The sequence below is a fragment of the Choristoneura fumiferana genome, chromosome Z (genome assembly GCF_025370935.1).
Source record: "Choristoneura fumiferana chromosome Z, NRCan_CFum_1, whole genome shotgun sequence".
In the NCBI taxonomy this organism is placed as follows: Eukaryota; Metazoa; Arthropoda; class Insecta; order Lepidoptera; family Tortricidae; genus Choristoneura; species Choristoneura fumiferana.
The window spans coordinates 5,344,378-5,365,499 of NC_133472.1; the positions used below are offsets into that span (position 1 = coordinate 5,344,378).

At 40.1% G+C, this 21,122-nt stretch overlaps 1 protein-coding gene across 1 annotated transcript in view; it reads right to left on the reverse strand.

The window, feature by feature from the left end:
* alpha-Spec (alpha spectrin) overlaps positions 1-20,421 on the reverse strand; it is a gene marked incomplete in the record, with an annotated part of 80,177 nt that extends 59,756 nt beyond the window's left edge. The window contains 13 exon segments of the mRNA XM_074104160.1: positions 1,367-1,551; positions 2,128-2,307; positions 3,030-3,138; positions 4,087-4,275; positions 4,655-4,894; positions 5,456-5,623; positions 6,061-6,231; positions 7,535-7,723; positions 8,063-8,251; positions 8,537-8,803; positions 10,559-10,732; positions 11,232-11,325; positions 20,300-20,421. Coding sequence (XP_073960261.1) covers positions 1,367-1,551; positions 2,128-2,307; positions 3,030-3,138; positions 4,087-4,275; positions 4,655-4,894; positions 5,456-5,623; positions 6,061-6,231; positions 7,535-7,723; positions 8,063-8,251; positions 8,537-8,803; positions 10,559-10,732; positions 11,232-11,306 — 2,136 coding nt within the window.
* Between the last annotated feature and the right edge of the window lie 701 nt (positions 20,422-21,122).

A 21,122-nucleotide genomic window follows, 5' to 3' on the forward strand; every position in this document is an offset into this window, starting at 1 on the left:
AAAAGTCGTCAACCGGCTCGGCCGACGCGAACGACGTTTACCAACGGAAAGACACGTCTGTTTCGCTCTTATTGCGTGGACATTACTTATTTATTTATTTATTTATTATGAAACAAACACTCATATCGTCACTACTTTAAAAAAAACGTACCTCAAAATAGATAATTTTCTGAGTGAACTTTATGAACATTGTATCAAGGTTAAATTTTGTTGACATATTGATTTTAGATACGAGATTTTTTTAAAGTAGTGACGATATACAGATATTCATTACAGGTTACACTTTTTTTTACATTTAATCTCATCTGTTTTGGTAAACACAAATTCTGCTGACTTAGTTAGTTAGGTTAACTTAGTAATATGTAGACCTATAGTTTCCAAAAAATATTTAAGTTGTGCATAGACAACGAATTGTGGAGTATTTTAACCTGTTAGAGGTTAATACACATAATATTGCTGTTGAATTTAGTTACTAACAGTTGCAGTTACAAAATATGACCACTTTCTAAATACACTTTTTATTGAGTTTGATGTACAGTTAAATATATCTACGAGTATATCGACCAATTTATTATTTTTATTATAAAGCGCACAGAGACGCGCTTCACAAACATATTCTTGGCATAGCATGTTTTACTAATGAGGGCTATCGCGTATGAATTCGCCACTAGAGGCGCTAGTGTAGCGTGAGGTCTCCGAAATGTCAAAACTCATAGTTTTTAGGTGAGCTACGTGGGTTTATTTATAATTAGAATAAATTTGCGAATACTTTGCAATATCTGAAATTAATTATAGCAAATATGCGGTCCGGGGCAATGAATGTCTGTGTTTTGAGACAGTTTTATCTTTCAAAAACCTTTGTCCTCCCTTTTTCCGAACAAAACGGGGACTATGCAACACTGTGGCATGCTCGATATTATTATGGTACGGTTTTAAGGTGTATTAAATATGACTTTAATCTAAACTTTGTTTTCACGCCCGTAATAACAGACTTTGAAAGCCATACTTAAAAACCTCATGCTACAGTGCGCCATCTAGTGAGACAAAAAACGATAGCCCTCATTGGGATAGAAAATAGATGCTTGTCACGGCATTGGCGTTGTCTCGTACGTGGTATTTTGATTTGAATATCTTGAAGTAGGCTAGGGGCATCGAGAAGATTGTTCATAATTTTGCACAATACAACAGAGTCAATACAGTCTGACCAACATTCGAGGGATTGTAATTTAAGGCGATTTAAAGATTCTGCGTAATCATTATATACCTTACCACTTTTAAAATCAAGATATTACACATTTTTTGATGGCTAAAGCAGATTCTGCATCGATGTGGGGAAACCCTGACACTGGCTAAGTTTCGATCTCACCTTGCCGTAATCCTCACTGAGCAACTGTCCCTCGACCTCCGACAGCCAGAGCTCGATGTCCTCGACGGCGCGGTTGTACTGCTGCTGCTGGGACGCCTCCTGCAGCTTGCTGCCTTTAAGCTCCGAAGCGGCCACGAGCCGCTCCCAGAGACCGGCCAGTTCGGTGAGACGCGAGTCGATTTGAGCTGGAGATACACTTGGCTGTAGTGGGCATGGTAAGCCGTGGTGGCCTAGTGGTTTGACCTATGGCCTCTCAAGCAGAGGATCGCGGGTTCAAACCCCGGCTCGCACCTCTTGAGTTTTTCCAAATTCAAGTGCGAAATTACATTTGAAATTGACCATGAGCTGTATGGCGAAGGAAAACATCTTGCGGAAACCTGCGATGCAATTCAATGGAGCGTGTAAAGTTCCCAATCCGCACTGGCCAGCGTGGGAACTACGGCCTAAGCCCTCTCATTCTGAGAGGTCTGCGCCCAGCAGTGGGACGTATATAGGCTGGGCTGATAGTGGGCATGCGTCCCGTTTTCAACCCCCGACGCAAAGAGAGGGGTGTTAAACCAGAACATGACCACATCATCATATATGACCAAGTGTAGAACATGACTAAGGCTGCGTTTCCAACAGACATGTGCAAGGATGTGTTCCGAGGAATGTGTTTTTCATGAACCAATAGAAACGCTTCATTTACATATCCTCGCACAGCACATCTGGTGGAAACAGCTGAGAAGGAGGAGATATAGGCTACTTAAAAAAAAACTCACGCTTAGCGAAATGCTCCTGCTCTAACAGATCCCTCCCGACCGCCGTGATCTCATCGACCCTGGGTTTGTTCGCCTGCAGCTCTTGCTCGAAGTTCTGGTGTTTCTGCACCTTGCCGTTCAGATTGGTGGGGTCCAGGTAAGAGTCGTCGGTGGCGAATTTCAGCTTCTCGTTGATCCAACCTGAATGGAACGAGTTATTTATATTCAACTTGTGTCTACACGCGGCTTCGCCTTTCGTATGCATTATGTAAAAAATCTGCGTTCTAGCTTCCTTTGTTTTAAATTTAAATAATACCTTTGACGGCACAGTCGGCAACACACGACAAAAAATGGCTGAATGTCGTGCCATAGGCGCCACGAACGTACGAGCTGTCGCATGTTGCCGACCGTGGCGTTCAAAAAGTTTAAGTTTTCTGATATCTGTTATTCTACTAATATCATAAATGCCACTAAATGTGAAAGTTTGTGAGTATGTTGTTGTTAACGCTGAAACGGCAGGACGGATTTGGATTTTTTATCCCGATATTCCCACGAGGTAGGGATAAAATCTCGAAATAACAACCTTTGGGCTTAGAGAGTCATGAAATTTGGTATGTATGCGTAGCTGGACGGACCTCTGGAATAACACTTAGGCTACTTTTTATCCCAATATTCCCACGGGATAGGGATACAATTTTAAAATTTCAACCAATGGGTTTAGTCTTGAAATTTTGGACAGTTGTTCTTGACACAAGCTCAATGAAGACCACGATATAAATTTTGGGAATTCCTAGGCGAATTTCGTAACTACCAGATCGAATAATTTACGCTTCCGAAGCCGCGGGTAAACTCTACAATTTACATAATAATCGCCTGGCCACACTTAACGCTTACACCCTGTATATTGGGATGATGGCACTCACCCTTGGTCTCGTCACAGTCCCTCTCGTATTGTTGGTACTTGTAAGCATCCTCGAGCAGCTCCCGTCTCTGGTTGGACTTCTCTAGCAAAGCGGCGCGACGCTCGAGCAACTGTGCGATGGTAATAAGCACGTTAAAATAACCGCCGATAAGAAGTATTACGCAAAGCTCTGTGCAGGGGGCGACACTAGAACGAATCGTGAACAAACCGCTATGACAACATCAGTTCTCTTTAGTCTTTTTTTATTGTAGAAACTCATGTCAGTTTGACACGAGTACAGTACACGCGTACACGAATAATCGGGTCGGTATTTCCATGTCGGTATTATCCGGGCCGGTAAATAGTGTCACCCCTCCCGCCGATTTTAGTTTTTCTTTTGTGACATAATTTTTTTTAAACGAATTCGTTCTTGGTGGCCATTACCGAAACCCAACAACATATTTAAAAAAATCAAAACATCATCCTCGTCATGTCCGACGTGCTGCGATGCTGTAGCGTGTTTTCATATTTAAAAAAATTAAAAGTATTTTGTGCAAATTATGCAATCAAGAAAAAAAAACACCTCGTAAAAGTCATGAGTGACGCATTGTCATTGGTCAATTTAATTTCATATGAAGCAGTTGGTCCGATTGTGGATCCAGAAAGCCGGTAATGAAATTCTTAAATATATTCTAAAAAGTCGTATTGATACGACCTGTTACCATAACCAATGTGTTACTTTATTGTCGTGTTTTGCGAGCCGTAAATGAGTCAGCTGTTAAATGTACATTTAAAGGCCACATTTTCGAGCAGTGTCGTGAAAAAACTTATTTTAGGTACACCAGTTTATGCTCCCAACCACCTGCTGAAATATAATTCTGATCAATTTGAATATAAATTATAAACAAGATACCATGGGTGAAGACCAAAGAGTTGCACACCTTAACACAGTTAGTTAGAATTACTATATTTTTTTTCCGTTGTGACACGACAGTAATTCTAACTACCTGCGTTGAGGTATGCAACTTATTGGTCTTCAACCATGTGTCCAAGTCAAGGTACGAGTCCAAAGCACCCACCATTTCCCTCCTCTGGGCAACGTCGTCGGCGGCGTAATGCTGCCCCTCAATCAGCTTGGACGCGAACTCGTCCAGCGCTTTGATCTTCTCCTCTTGGGCGGCCAGACTCTTCTCGAAGTCCTCGTGCTTCTTCAGCAGAGCTTCCACCGAGTCCAGGGAGTCGCCGACGTCCTCGTTAGCCAGGAAGGCCTGGGTGAACAGATTTATTTGAGTCGCTTAACATCAAACTAGGGTAAATCCAATTATGACATTTTTTTAAGATTTTGGTATAAATTAAAGGGTTAAAAAAATAGTTTTGTTACAATTTTATCGGGGCAGTATAATTCCGTGCGGTTTCTTATTTTTTGACAGTAGTTTTTAGTTTTATATAAATTAAAAATTATTAAAAAAATATATAGGGAAGCATTTCTATGGTGTGTGTGAAAGTTAATGAAATCCACGATGTTTCTTTTGGGAATCCCGGAATTTCAATTCAACTGTTGGTTTTACTAGTTGATGCATGAGAAGCCGCGGGTAAACACTAGTTCTCAATAAAGTACCAGGCTACCATAACTTTTAGAGAGCTCACCTCCTGCTTGTGCATCCAAGCGTCCGCCTGTTCGGTGTCGCGGTAGAACAGTTGCAGGTCCATGCATTGTAGATAGAGCACGCGCCGCTGCTCCCAGAGCTGTTGGAGGGCGCCACTCTCGCGCTCGAGAGCTTCGAGGGCGGCCGATACTTCCGAGGAGGCGCGGTGGCCGCTGTCGACCAGCGCCTGGCCGGATGTCGCGCATGCGCGGATCACGTCCTCGCGGGCATCCATCTCGCCCTGTTATAGATATTTGTATGAAGAATATGAATGTTTGTGCTCGGGTCTTGGCCGCTTACCCATACCCATAGTACCCATAGTACAAGCTTTGCTTAGTTTGGGACTAAATCATTTGGTGTCAATTGTCCCATGATGTTTATTTATTTATTTAGTTAAAGGTCTTTATCACTTCTCTATCAAAAGTTCCTGGTGTTTTATGCGACAGTTGTGACGTCGGCTTTCGATTATTCGAAAAATAATTTACATAGACGACATGATAGTTTTCTGCCGCATAGGATAACACGAACTTAACAGAGAGTTGGCACAACAGGAGGTTGGTTGAGTATTGTCACAAGTAGTGGGCAGTATTTAAAGACTTTTTAAAGGAGCAGACTTAACACAAGTTAAATGATAATTAGTACACCACATAGTCTATGCAACAGCACATTTACGGGCTAAAATAAAGTTTTGTTTTTAGAATCATCACCAACTACCCCATTACCGCATAGTTTATTCAACAGCAGATCTCGCGTCAATTTAGCGCCCCTGGTCTAAGACCAGGAGAAGCGTGTAAAGACCAACCTTGTGTTCCTGATGCCTCTCTAGAAGAGCCTCCGCCCCGGGCACGTCTTTGGCCAGGTCGTCCGCGGCGATGAGGGCGCGGATATCGCTGACCCAGGACACCAGGTCGCGGTAGTCGGCGAGGAAGCGGTGCAGGGCGTGAGAGGACTCCAGCTCGCTTCTGCGCTCCTGGTAGTTCAGAAGACAATGCGTCATACAAAGACATGGTTGTATTGATGCACATAAATCATACAAAAAAATAACTGTTGTCGTAGGCTTTTCTTTTCAAACTAACATAGCTATAAGTATAAGTACTAGAGGAATAGAAAAAAAGAGGTAATGTCTTTACAGTCTCTTTTTCCGTTAACTCCAGCATACGGCTCATTTCATTGATATGAACTACTTGATAATTAACTTTTAAGTCAAATTGAAAAAAAAAAAAAAATAGTCTCGCGTCAAGCAGCCCACAGCTTAAAAATCCGGGTGTAATATCAGTACAATAAATAAATTATGCATGCGAAAACAGTTTTCTCTTTGTAAATTAATATATCCGGGTGTAGAAAGAATGGCGAATACGATTGCAACGTTCCGCGTGTTAGAAAATACGGCCACCGTTACTAACTCACCTTGGCCTTCTGGACGAGCTTCTGCCACGCGGCGGTGATCTCGTCCCGCTTGCCGTGGATCGCTGGCGCGTGGTCGGTGTGTATGGCGGCGAGGCGGGCCGCTTCGCCGTCCAGTGTGGACACTTTGTCTTCGAGCGCGGCCAGGTCTCGCTCCACGCCTTCGTGCTTTCGCTGAGAGTAAAGTTTTCTTTTTAATTACTTATATCTTCGGAGCACTCACCGTGGTAAAGCTTACGAATAAATAATAAGCCAGGAATTGTAACTGCGTTATAAAAATGGCCTTCCGTGTCCTAGGAGGCGGGGCTTAAAAAGCGTGTACTGCGCGTCATTTGACTGACATCTGACATTGCATCACGCGAGCAAGCCAATCCCTACCTTCTTTCTGAATTTTAACCAATCAACAAGCACGTCTATTTGCAACCTCTAAAATGATTCGAATTTGAATCATGTCGTTTTGGTTTAAGGTATGTCCACTTTTAGTGTGGAATTTGTTCTGAGTTACGCTTCCTGGCTTATTATTATTTAATCGAAAGGCAAAGCCTACAAAACACACAAAGATAACCTACGTCCCTTCGTATAGTAAGGGAATCCAAACGATCGGAAATCAAGCCACCGACAAGTCGAGCTGCTCTACGTTGAATTCGGTCAAATAGAAGAAGGTATTTGAGTGCCCCTGCCCAGAGATGAGAACAGTATTCCAAGTGCGGCCGCACCTGGGCCTTTTACAGTTGAAGGTGCATTGGTGTAATGTACTGTCTCGATCTGTTTAGCAAACTAAGCTTAATGGAAGGCAATTTAGCCTTTTCCCCCAGATGACCTCGAAATTAAACGTCACTCGTCTAGTCAGCACCGAGGATCACGATACTGGGTTTGATGATAAGGCGCGTGCCCACAAAGCAATTTCTTGTGGCAGTGCTATTATCAAATCGACATTAGAATACGACTGAGTACATACGTCGTGTTAGAATTATTACATGAAATGTCATTGTAAATGGTCGTGTGCAGGTAAATGATAAGGCAATACTTATTTCAGTACGAAGAAGTTCAAAAGCTTAGGAAAAAAAATGTATTATTAACTAATATTTAAAATATATTCAAAATATATTCATTATTATATATTTACTCTTCTACGAGCCCTAAGTCCCTAGTGAGGGATAACAGGATCACATCATCATCATCATCATCATTTAAAATATATTATGAAGTCAAATTATATTATATTATAGGAACACTGTTTAACGCGTTACCCCGAATGTATTTTTATAAATGTATTTATGATAGATAGGTACAGCGAATCAATATCATAAAAATTACTAAAAAAACATATAGAGTTATATTATAATAAATATGAAGTGACTGATTATGATGAGCATACTCTGTAAATCTATTATCCACAAGTGTGTTTATTCAGTTTGTACTGCTGTGCTAACGGTAATTCCGAATGGTATTTTCATTTCGGTGTTATAATACCAACCTGCAGAGTTTGAACAGTGGCCAGATCCCGGCCGTAGTCGTCGGAGCCGAGCACGACGTCCTTCTCCGATATCCAGGCAATGGTCTCGTCCGCGTCGCGGTTGAACCGCTGGATCTCGTGCGCTCCGAAGAGACGCTCCTGCCGCATCAGCGCCATCTGGCGCAGACGCTGCCAAGCCTCGTTCAACTCCTGGACAGGAAAACATACAGTCGAATTGAAGTCCTTTTTTAACTCACGGCGCAAAAAGGGGTGGTATAAGATTGACCGCGCTGTATGTCCGTCCGTGGCACCGTAGCTCTGAAACGGGTGAACCGATATACGGATAAGTACGGCCACTATAACGGCTAAGTTTGCTTGAGAAGCATTAGTAGTAAGAGTAAATAGCAGCCTAAGCCTAAACTCGGAAGATTCTGTGCAAAATACGTGATTGTTTTGTTTCGCAACGGCCACGGAACACTATTTTGGGCGTGTCCGACACGCTCTTGGGCCGCTTTTTCCTGCAAAAGGCAAAAGACCCCCGTCACTCACATCCTTCCTCTTCACGATGGTCTCCCTTTCCGGATGCCCTTCGAGCACGAGCCTCTCGGCGAGCTGGTTGACTTCGGTGACGCGGTACTCCTGAGCCGCCATGTCCTTTTGGAACTCGTCGAACTTGCGCTGCAGGACTTCCACGTGCTCCAGGTCTGAGCCGAACTCGTCCGCGCACACGAACGTCTCCTGGAAGGTAAGGGCACGGTTGGTATTCGAATAATCGTTTTATTATTTATTTACTCAGGAATCTGCCCAATGGATTGGTGGAGTCAAATAGCCTAAACTATAAGGTGAAACAACTTAATAGCAGTAAAACATGAGCGGCAACAAAAAGAAAATTCAGTTTTTATTTCATCTTACAATTCAAAATATTTAAGCAGTTTGATAACAGAATGGCCAGTAAAATGATGGCGTGGGCATCATGGGAAGGAAAACAATAGCTCCCTCTTCGGATATTCGTTGAAAACTGACCTTATCGTGGATCCAGAACATGACCTCGTCGCAGTGCCTCAAGAACTGAACCAGCACCAAAGCTTGCTGAAGCTTCATCCCCTTCTCGGCCAAACGGGACAACAGCAGCTCCCAGAGCCTGTGGAGCTCGTCCAGACGCCTACGGATCGTCTCCGAAGCGAAATGGTTGCTGGCTATCATCTCGCTGCCGGTGTTGTCCAGAACTACTATCGCGTTGGAGTGGGCGGCCACTTCCGCTTCGAACGCCTGGTGCTTCTGGATTTTGGCCTGGAAATGATACATGAATTAGGGAAGGGCATCTCTAACCTGTTTTTTTTTATTCGACTGGATGGCAAACGAGCAAGTGGGTCTCCTGATGGTAAGAGATCACCACCGCCCATAAACACCTGCAACACCAGGGGTATTGCAGATGCGTTGGCAACCTAGAGGCCTAAGATGGGATACTTTAAGTACCAGTAATTTCACCGGCTGTCTTACTCTCCACGCCGAAACACAACAGTGCAAGCACTGTGCTGCTTCACGGCAGGATTAGACTAAATCTAATTTATTAGATATAAGGCGGTTTTCACACTGCTCCGCACATCGCAGATCGCAGCGGCGGCAGTGTGACAACCGCCTATATAAGTTTACAATGTCGTGGAATCCTGTTTTAAAAATGAATGTCGGGCTTATGTCAATTTGTGGTTAAATAATTAGTTTCGAAAAAAAAAACATGCCAAGATTTTTTCGGCGCGTTCTTCTTGGTAATGATAATCTTTCGAAAACACTCAAAAAGACAGATTAGCAGTACAATGAATACTTGACCAAGAAACAGCTGGATACAGGCACCAATCAGTTGCTTGCAACTGCCTGCCTGATATTTTATATAATAATAATAAGGGGCTGTTTCACCATTCATTGATTAGTGTTAACTGGTGGTTAGGTGTGATGCCGTCTCTATTTGTTTTGTTCGAATAGACGGAGACGGCATCACATTTAACCGTCGGTTAACGCTAATCATTGGATGGTGAAACAGCCCCTAAGAATCACAAATTGATCCGGACCATGCCGGGCATCCATCAAACACACATGCAGAGTGAGTGAAACGTGTATAAAATTAACAAAGGGCCAATCAGAATTTGTTTAATGGCACTTACAAATAACTGAATGATGGAAATACTTTCACACTAGACTGTATCATAAATAATCATCATCACATCAGCCATATGACATGACAGAGTTGGACATATACCTCCAGTTGCTTCGGTTGGAAACGGCCTGCATCCACCGCGAACCTGCGGCCAACAACTAAAACTAGGGTTGCCAGGTCCTCAAACGAATTAGCCGGACAGACCAGCCAGGTTGGCCGTAGTTTTGGGCAAAAAGGCCGGACGCCCCATTATTAAGGACTAGCGTATGCCCGAAGCTTCGAACGCGTCAAAAAACATTTTTTTTTTCGTTATAAATAGTAGCCTATGTACTTCCCAGAGTTATAAACTCTCTCTCTATACCAAATTTCATCGTAATCGGTTCAGTAGTTTAAGGGGCTGTTTCACCATCCATTGATTAGCGTTAACCGACGGTTAAATGTGATGCCGTCTTCGTCTATTTGAACAAAACAAATGAGACGGCATCACACCTAACCGCCGTTAACACTAATCAATGGATGGTGAAACAGCCCCTAAGCGTGAAGAAGTAACAGGCAGGCAGACCGACAGACAGACTGAGTTACTTTTGCATTTATAACATTAAGTAGGGATTTTGTGTCTTACTTAGTATACCAATATGACAAAAAAATTGTATGTAATGTCTACGGTTATTATCATTTTTATTTTTATGAACTTACTGGTCAGTTGTAAAAAGCCTAACAAAAGCTGGACAGGCCGGACACCGTTTAATTTGGCCGGAAAAGCATTGAAAATGCTTAACTATGTCCAACTTTATCTGGACGCCTGGCAACCCTAACTGCAACTGTATCAGCTCCATGGAAACACCTGGGTTTCTATTTGGCTGGTGGAAACTGCCACATTTTGCAGCGCTTACCTGAAGGTTGGTAGGATCCTTGTAGCTCTCATCGCTTGCGGCCTGCAGCTTCTCCTGGATCCAGGACTCGAGCTCGTCGGCGTCACGCTTGAAGTATTGGAACCTTCTGGAATCTTCCAGCTTCTCGCGCTTGGCGCGCGCCTCTTGCTTGAAGTCCTCATACCGGTTCAGCACCTTGGGAACAAATTGGGAATCAAGAAAAATGTATGCATGTTATACTGTTTTGTTATATTATTGTTTTATATATATCCTCCTGAGTCCTAACATTTTTTAACAAACTTAGTACTTAAGACCTAGACGTGGTTGACCTGCTTTGTTATTTTGAATATTATTTCAAAATTTCTTAGAATTCTTTATTCTATGACCAATTTGTACTTTATAAAGTACGTTCGGCCGTTGTTCTTAGTGTTAATTGATCCTTTACAAAGTACGCGAGGACTTAGGAGGATATATGTAGTAGTATGCTAAAGTGCCGAAATAGCGAACTTAAAAAAATCTTTTGTTCATTAATCAAATGAAAAAAAAAACGAATATTCCTATACGGAAAAAAGGGGTGATGTGCTACAAGTTTAACCTGTGCGGCCATGGCATTTTCTTGTTTGATAGCTGATATTTCTTTTTATCTATGTTACAACACCCTCTTGGTATTGGAAAATTTAAATTATTACGTTACCTGTTCACGGCGCTCTTGGATATCCTCTGCTGTCTCGAGGATCTTCACCTCTTTAGGGGGTGGAATCTGCTCCATGTTGGATGCGTCAAGTCAACTGCAACAAAACTACGATTTAGTACCTAAACTGACCAACCGTACGAGAGTAGTGTTATGGTACTTTTAGTGCACAAATCTTATCAAAGATCGCTGACGTTGTTTTATGCTCCACTGTAAATGAGACTGTCATCTAATCCTACTTATCCTGTAGTTTGCATGTTTGTTACACCTTCACGCTAAAACGGGTGGACAGATTTGGGAGAAATTCGGTATGTATGTAGCTGGACATCTGGAATAACATATAGTCTACATTTTATCCCTATATTCCCTCGGGATAGGGATAAAATCTCGAAATATATAACCACCGTTGGGTTTAGTCATGGAATTGGGGATGGTTGTTTTAATGCAACGCCAATGAAAACCACGATGTTATTTTCGGGATTTTTGTAAAATACAGGAATTAGCAGGCATTTGAAATGTGGAGGCAGATCTAGGTAGACGGCGAGACGTATTGGAAGCGTACGCAAGGGATTGGCCTACATTGCGTCAGACCGGAAGTGTGGAGGTCAAAAGACCTTTGACCAGCAGTGCGGCTGTATGTATGTATGTAAACTCTTTATTGTACAAAATAAGTAAACAAACACAGATGACAAACAATGAAATATGTCCAAAGGCGAACTTATCCCTTTATGGGATCTCTACCAGTCAACCTTTGAGTGGATGAGAGGAGCATTCAGTCAGGGACAGACAAAAAGTGAGTTTAAAAATTAAAATAGATAGTGGAAGCTACAATACATTGCTTTAAATAATATAATACACAAATCTATAAAAGAATCCTAACAAAAATACACCTACTATATACAAATATACAAACAAAATAAGAATAATACGTACCAATACAATAAGCAAAAATAATAATAATAACAATAATAATAGTTAATGTTTTCAACATTTACGGAGGTGTGAGCCACATTTTCTTCAAACTCTCCCTGAACGATCCAACGGTGCGAGATTGCCTGATGGAGGTCGGTAACCGATTCCACAACCTTGTAGATTTCACAGTAAAAGATTTAGAGTAGGTCTTGGAAGTGGTAGAAGGACAGGCCAAAAGGACTGGTACTCGACCTAAAACGATGCTGGCTACCAGAAGCCAGGTAGCTGAAACGCTCGGAGAGGTATATGGAAGCAGAAGGATTGAAAAGAGTGTTGAAGAGTAATGACAGAACGTGAATATTTCTACGATCTCTGATAGGCAACCACTTCAGCTGTGCGCGGTACACCGGATACGGCTGTACCAGGCTATTAAAAAAAATCGTTTTAAGGGCTGTGTTTCCACCAGACATGTGCGAGGATGTGTTCCGAGGAATGTTTATCATGAGCCAATAGAAACGCTTCATTTACCTATCCTCGCACAGCACCGCTCTAGTGGAAACAGCTGAGCGGAGCGAGGCGAGGTAAATGAAGCGCTCCTATTGGTTCATGAAACGCACATTCCTCGCATATCTCTGGTTGAAACACGCAGCCTTAATGTGGAACGAATGGTGACACTAAGTATCGTGAGATCATGACAGCTCGTGTAGTCAGGAAATTAGATAGGTAGGCGCGACCTACTTAGAATGGGGGGAGTGGGTGGGGCGGAAAGATTACTCTATCAGAGACGGGTATTTGATCAAAGTAATATTTACATTGGTTAATAGATTGCGTGGAAAATAATGACTCGTGAATTTGAGACTTCTTTGAAAGAGGGCTGACAGTTTGATGCGGTATTTGACTATACTTTTTAACCGACTTCAAAAAAAAAACGACTGTAGGTATTTTTTTATAATTTCTTCACTTGTAAAGCTGTTTAAAACAAGAACGGAAACGAACTAAAAGAATTACTTTGATCACCCGCGACCTTATTATAGCTACGTATTCCTGAGTCCACCCAGTTCACCAGCTTTGTTATTGTGGATATTATTACAAAACTAGCCGTTACCCAAGACTCCGTCCGCGCAGAATACATTTATCGCTATCCCGCGGGAACTATGCAATTTTCCGCGATAAAAACTATCCTATGTCCTTCTCCGGGACTGAAACTATCTGTATAAAGAATTTCATCTAAATCGGTTAAGCGGTTTACACGTGATTGAGTAACAAACATCCAAACCTCTTTACAAACTTTCAAACATCAACAGGATTCTTATAATTCTTTATTCAATGAACAATTCGTACTTTATAAAGTACATTCGGCCGTTATTCTTTGTTAATTGGCCTTTATAAAGTACGCGAGGGCTCTCTTGTTAAATGCATATGCACATGATCCAACTGCACCAATTATCTACTTTGTAATAACGTAAACACAAGTTTCTTGATTTTCTATCTAAAAAAAGTTATCACAAACAGTTCTAATGAGACACGCCCAACAATCCAGTATGTAGACTATCCCACAATACGCAGGGCACGACCCCGAAATACTCTAATTGGTTCACTCGTTTCGACACAACCGACCAAACTAACTCTATCCTTAAACAAAACACCATCACATTCCAACCATAGCTCTTTCCAACTGGTCAGATGGATTCAGACTACGAATCATAAAAAATGAGGCGAACGGTAGTTTACCACGATACAAACGCACACGGCAACGCTCTTATGCAACCGACATAGAGTCTTTATTGGCTTGGTTTGTGCACATATTCATTACAAACTTACATTTGCGCGTCAGGGCTTCGCCGTTATGGAACATAACGTTCCAGCCAGTATGCGGAGTTTTTAGTTCGATATTTAGCCACTGGCGCTGATATTTTTGCAGGTGTAACGAATTTAGTTCCTATTTTAGACTTGAACGGTAGTAGCTGTTGAATTGAATGTTCTATAGATGATGGCAGACATTACGTCACAACGGCTCTATAGAAATATACGGTTTACATCACGATTTTAAGTCAAGGAACGGCCAGACAGCCAGATCTTTTCGGAAGAATCATTTTCGTTTAAATTTTGTAATTTTATTCAAATGTGCCTCACGAGAGCTTAAATAATATTATAATTACCATATAAATGGCCATGAAAACGTCACTCATGTACAATAATTGATTGGCACTACGGGTACCTTTAAGAAATACGTAATCTTATTACTTCTTAAAAGGAGTAGTGAAGCAAGGTAAAGCTAAGTTAGCTTTACTTAATTTTAATTTCACACGTCAGGGTCAGCAGATTGGTGTATTGTATTTATACAATACATGGTCAAATCTTACTAAAATCCGCCGCTGCTGAGCTGACGAGGTGTGAACTAAAATAAACTAGTTGTAGGTCAAAACCGTGTGAAAATATACACAGAGGCACAAAATTTGGCCCACTCTACAAGCACTCTACATATAAAATGACCTGTTACTGCATACAATTTTGAATACCAGATTTTGTCACTCAGCATATAAATAAACTAGCTTTCGTCCGCGGCTTCGCCCGCGTTGAATTCGGTTATCGCGCGCTGTTCGTGTGCACTGTGCATTTTGCCGGGATAAAAATAGCCTATGTCACTCTCTGGCCCATAAACTACCTCTATGCCAAAAATCACGTCAAAACGGAGCGACGGATCGACGTGATAGACGGACAAACACACACACACACACTTTCACATTTTATAATATTAGTATGTAAATAAAAAAAAAAAAAAAAAAAAAATGCACCACTTGTAAATTGCACCACCTGCTAAAATGTATTCCTTATTTCTGTCCATTGTAAAGGTTGCCTGGAAGAGATCGCTCTGAAGCGATAAGGCCGCCTATTGCTTACCTTAGAAAATCTCTATGTATATACTTGTGTTCTCTGTACTGTTTACTGTATTGGTGTGCAATAAAGAGTTATTGTATTGTATTGTATGGATAATCTGGATAAATATATTGTAGGTAGTGTTAAGTTTAAAATACTTTGTCTAGCTAGCTAAGGCTAGATCACCTAGACTCCTCTGCAGTTAGCGTTCACTCAATCATTAGAGGTCTCACACTTGACATCATTATGACATCACTCAACCTTGTGACTCAACCAACCGTAATTTATCTCTATTGATACAACGAAGCGCCATGTTATCGCTGCGGCGATAAGAAGAACTAACGAGAGCGCATATGAAAATCGATGGTGCTTTCAGACAGGCGCCGCCGCCGTCAGAAAATGGGTGAATCCACTTATTTTTCTTGTTGTTATTCTGTCCCGTCAGCGAGGGGACAAAAGTAGTATAGTTTAATAGAAGACATGTTGTGTCACATTATACAACGTGCTTATTAGATGAATAAAAAAAGGGGCTTAAAACTACCACAAAAATGCATGTCTGGCGAATTTTAATCCTATAGCAAATAATAAATAATATTTTAAGCCTTTTGATGGATAACCTGTATTATTTACATTATTTGAATATTTGTAAATATGTTTTAAGTAGATTTATTTTGTTATGACGATCCCTATTTGAGATACCATTTATTTATAGTTTTAGTTTTACTTTTCATTGACATAATTAATAATTTGATTTCTTGACAACTCTCCCTTGAGGACGAATTTAATTTATTTTGACATTGTATTTTATTGATTGTTTTTTTTATATTTTCTTATTTTTACAAATTTTGACGATCTCAGCATAAATTCTTATATAATCTGACTTAATGTATTTATATAATGTAACTCTTATGTTGAGTGAATAAATAAACTAAACTAAACTAACTATAAACTTAGTTTAATTAAAGAGTGACTCAGGAGACCGTAACTATAGCAGCGAGTGACAAGAAAAACTAGGGCGACTCAAATATATGATTAGGTATAGTATAGGGCAGTGTTTCTTGTATGCCGTTATCATTTTAAGATGTTAAATGAATGACTTTTAGTATTAATTGTACATTTTCTGATTAATTGTGATAATTTGTGCTACTTAGAAATTCGTGCCGTGTCTGGTTTCAGAATAGGACGAATCGAAAATAAGTAGAGATGAGGCGAATGTGGTTAGAAACGAGTACGAATTTCGCCGAACATTCGGTAAAATTAAAAAATTCGGCCGAACTTCGGTTCAATAACCTGCCTGTAGTAAATTTTAAATACGAGTAGATAGATAAGAAGATATTGTTAAATTTGATTGTTGAAAACACCTTTAATGATTTAAAATAAGTAATTAATGTTTCTCAATATTTAGATTGTAAAAATTATGAAACAAAACATTTTTTTTAATTCAAGATGTTTATTAAAAGAATAGGTGCTGTGTTTATTTCATTTTCGTTCCATATTTTACTGATATGCCACACACGCTTTCTATTAATTTCAGTCGAAATAGTAGCAGTGGTTACTTTTTTCCTAGTGCTGAGTGTTCGGCATTGAAACCTAATTTCGGCCGAATGCCGAAGTTCGGCTCAAGGTGCCGAAATTCGGTTAAACCAAACGTAAAACGAATTTCGGCCCATCCCTAAAAATAAGTCAAAGTCAAAATATCTTTATTCAATTTAGGCTATAACAAGCACTCATGAATGTCTAAAAAAAATACTATCATCTATTGTTAATTGCGTAGATTAATCATATGCCCATACCTAAATTAATCATATGCCGATCTCACATGAGACCATTGCAAAACACATTTACATACATGCATTTTGTAATGCAACACTCGTCATCTGATACTTCAACTACAATCTCCAAGTACACGTATAGCATGTATACATGTAACCATTCAGAATCTAATGCAGTTACTAAGGTGTGGCTTGCAGCAATTGACTGGCCTAGGCCGCGAATTGAACGCCAGCGGGCAGCGTGGCGGGTAGCGGAGCGGCGAGCGTTTTTTCTATTCATTGCGCGGCGCGCGCTGCCAGATGTCCGCTGCGCGGCGTATCGGCTACTCAATGGACAGAGAACACGCTCGCTGGCGTCCGTCGGCGGCTAACAGATTGTACGCAGGAAAAAATCTAATCATGTATTTCATTTTGACGACCAGATGGCCTAGTGGTTAGAGAACCTGATTACGAAGCTTGAGGTCCCTGGTTCGATTCCCGTGTCGGGGCAGATATTTGTATGAAGTTGGGTCATGGGTGTTTAATATGTATTTAAGTATGTATCTATATCTATATAATTATATTTATCCGTTGCTTAGTACCCATAACACAAGCTTTGCTAAGCTTACTTTGGGACTAGGTCAATTGGTGTGAATTGTCCCGTGATATTTATTTATTTATTTTTCTAAAAATTAAACGAATAGTGAATAGTCATTTCATTGACAACACAGATATTCTCGTCAAAAGGTAGCCAACAAGTCAAACATGAAACTAAGCTATCTCAGGCCAAACACACAAAACAAACAATTTACTATACTCTATTTATCAAGCCATGATACTAAAGTGACAGTATACAATGACAAATGTAAAAATAATTTGACCAGGATAATATGAATAGGTGCTGCTTTCTCATTTCGGTTTTCGACATTATTGCAAATAATCGGTAAAACATAATACTTTATGGGAACAAAAATAGAATTAAAGCATTCAATATTCTACTTTCTATAAACATTGAGATTTTAGGCAGAACATGCTTAGAATCTAGAAAAAGTTGAAATATCTCCTAAACCCCATTGTGTGTTAATATATCACAGATCCGTTCATATCTTAACATATTATACATATAACATTGGTACTTACCGAAACTTTTCGGTGAACACCGATTGTGGCACATCACTATTTATGAGATGTAAGAAACAGGTAACACATGAAACTTCATTTTAGTATCTTGGTTTAATAAATAGAGTAAATACTGGGTGATTTCGGAGATGTGAGCAGCAGTACCAAGCCTACACTTCCTGCTCATGTCAACTAAACCACTCATAAGTAGGTTAAGGTAAATTACAACCTGCCTTATATAGACTTGTTGTCCTGAATGAATTTTGTTACTAAGTAGGGACCGGATACTTATCAATAGCAAAAATGAAAAATTCCAAGATATATGTTGCATGTATGGCTACAATGAACCATTTTATATTTGTATTCTAGCAATTTTGATTTCCCAATGCCAATATTAGATGTGCCATGTCCAACTTTAAAATAAAACTGACCCATCTCTTGTGGGTGTCAATAAAGGCATCTAAAGCCGAGTTTAAACTTGCAAAAGTCGTGCAAGTTGCATTACATTGTAGCGCTCAATTGACCACTACAAACTCGTTGGCTTTACGGCCTCGGCCTCGCATGTGATGCAACTTGCATGATTTTTCTTGCTAGTCTAAACTCAGCTTAAGGCTTCTAATCTCATTGTGAGCAGCTGTCTCAAGCTAACTACAAACTCTGGCCCCCAGGACTTTGGACACCGCTAAACTATTTTACCAATAAAGTTGTCACATGGGTTTGCTAACTGCACCTCAGACCACAGGTTTCTACAGGAGCTACTTAGCCAGGCACAAATAGTGCTGACAGCCTGTCACGCAAAATAGGCGCACAATAGACATTATGCTGCAGAGAACAGCCCACGTCTACCCATACGGGTTCGCTACTGATTTTCAACTGACAACGATAGCCAGGCTGTCAAGCATACAGACATATAAGAAAATGCCAATATTCCAGCCAGACTTGATCTTCTTGTTGCATGGGCCATAAAAGTGATGTAGCAATGGTAAAGATAGATAGATAGATTTATTTATTACCTTTTGAAAAATACATTATAAGCACATGTCAGGTAATTATAAGAAATTCACAAAAGGATCGTCAAATGTATACAAAAAAATAAAAATAGAATTTACAATGTCAAATTAGAGTAAAATTAAATGTCAAAACAAGAATATAAATCTGACTGAATATCAAAGCGGACTGCAGTATTGAAAATCAATTTAATTTTCTTGCCACGGGTCAATCATACAAGATTATTTACCTTAGAGCCAAGGCCATGGCCCGGGGCGGCAGGCTGAGAGGGGGCGGCGAAACACCTATTGCAGGTTTTCTTACATAAATGAGATACCTTATTGTTACCTAGTGGGACGGCAAAGCTAATTGGTCCGGGGTGCCAAATTTTTAAATATATGCCTCTGCATTTAGTAAAAACTACAAATTAAATTAAGGTTTGCCACATCTTTCATAATTTTGATTTTATATATAATTTTTATTATTCAAGCCAAAAATGTGACAGAAAGAATGTGGCAGCACTTTAATGTTTATTTGTTCATATAGCTACTCCTAGGCAGTATATAGCAACATTAACGGAGAATTTTATCTTTACACAACTTACTGCATCGTCTAACCAGGGCAATAGAAATACAGGTTTTGCAAATTAACTGATTGAAAAAACACAAATTCATATTTCATCCTCCATTCACTATACTTACTTAGACCAACTGTCAAACTTTGTACTATTTATGTATGTTTGAATCATCAAACATCAGTCTAAGATATGACTAAGATATTTTTCTACACTCACTCCAAAAGGAATCTCAGATTTTATACACAATTATGTACCATTTCAAGCTAAAGAAATAGTTTTTCAATTTTATTGGGTTCATAATTGTGTTCAATGAACTAATCAAAAAATACACTAACCTAATTAAATCCCACGAACTTAATCCTATTTAATAACATCTACAAGTGTACACTTTACTGGAAATCTTGGTCTACTCAACATTAAGCATTTAAAAAAAAACTTACCTGCTTCACACTAATCTCGAATGCACTATCTAAAGATACGACAATAGCAATTATCAGTAGAAAGTACGTGCATCGACGATCCACATGAACGCACCGCACAGGCGGTTACCTACAAGCGACCGGCGCACCACTTCCCCATTATACCAATGACGTAATGCTCCAAAATAAACCTAATAAGGATAACCGTTAGCATCAAACATAGACTTCCGCTAAATGCGGGAACGTTACCGGTGACTATTTTAAAATCAACTCCGGTTTTAGACTTAGCGTTCGGCCACCATAATTACTTTCGGAAGGTATCGGAATTCGCCGATACATGGGTGTGTCAGATAAGAAAAACTTTTAGTGCTACTTGCCGGAGCTTGCACTTGGAATTAGTCTTTAGGAGCCAATATGTGGAAAACTTACCGTTTAGTTGATTATTATGGAAATTCGTGTGTATTTCGCACTTTATAACAGGAATTTCCGAGAAATTCGTTCGTTCGACGTGCACTCGCGTCACTCCGCCTACAACTAATATTGCCGCAATAAAAAAAATGTTTTATGACATGGACACATGGATTTTTTTTTTTTTTTTTTGGAGATTGTGGCTTGGTAACGGAACCTTTAAGCCAAGTCTTTATTTTGAAGTCTTGTTTTGATCACTTGAATTCACTTATTTCACTATATTTTTCCAATTGTAATTTTGATATATTTGTAGAGAGGAACGAAGCAATTTGTGTTTTTCAATAGGTCAGTGAGGCGGCGGGAGGATTCTTCAGCTTGATTTATTTCGCTGGCAAGTATCAGTCTGTCCAGTGCATAGCTATGACATTTGAATATAATATGGTCTAGGTCTCCAACGGGTATTGCACGCAGAACAATATTAGTGTTAACAATACCGAGCCTGTACAAGTGGAATGGTGCATTGCAATGACCAACCGAAGCCTGTTATGATAGTTATAAAAATCCCGACTGGCAATCTTCAAATCATGGTACCACGGCTTGACGGGTAAATCAGTTTGAATATTTCCGTACCATTTTCCTTCTCTTCTTGATCTGTCTTCCACATGTCTGTCCAGTATCTTCTTACATCTCTGCGAAACGTACTATATAAAAGTCGGTCAGAGGGACGTGCACTATATTTTGTACATCCACATGTTTAATCCTTTAAAAGCGTCTGGTCTGCGATTTCGTTACCAGTTATTCCTTTATGAGAAGGAATCCACATAAAGGATACTTCGATCTGTTT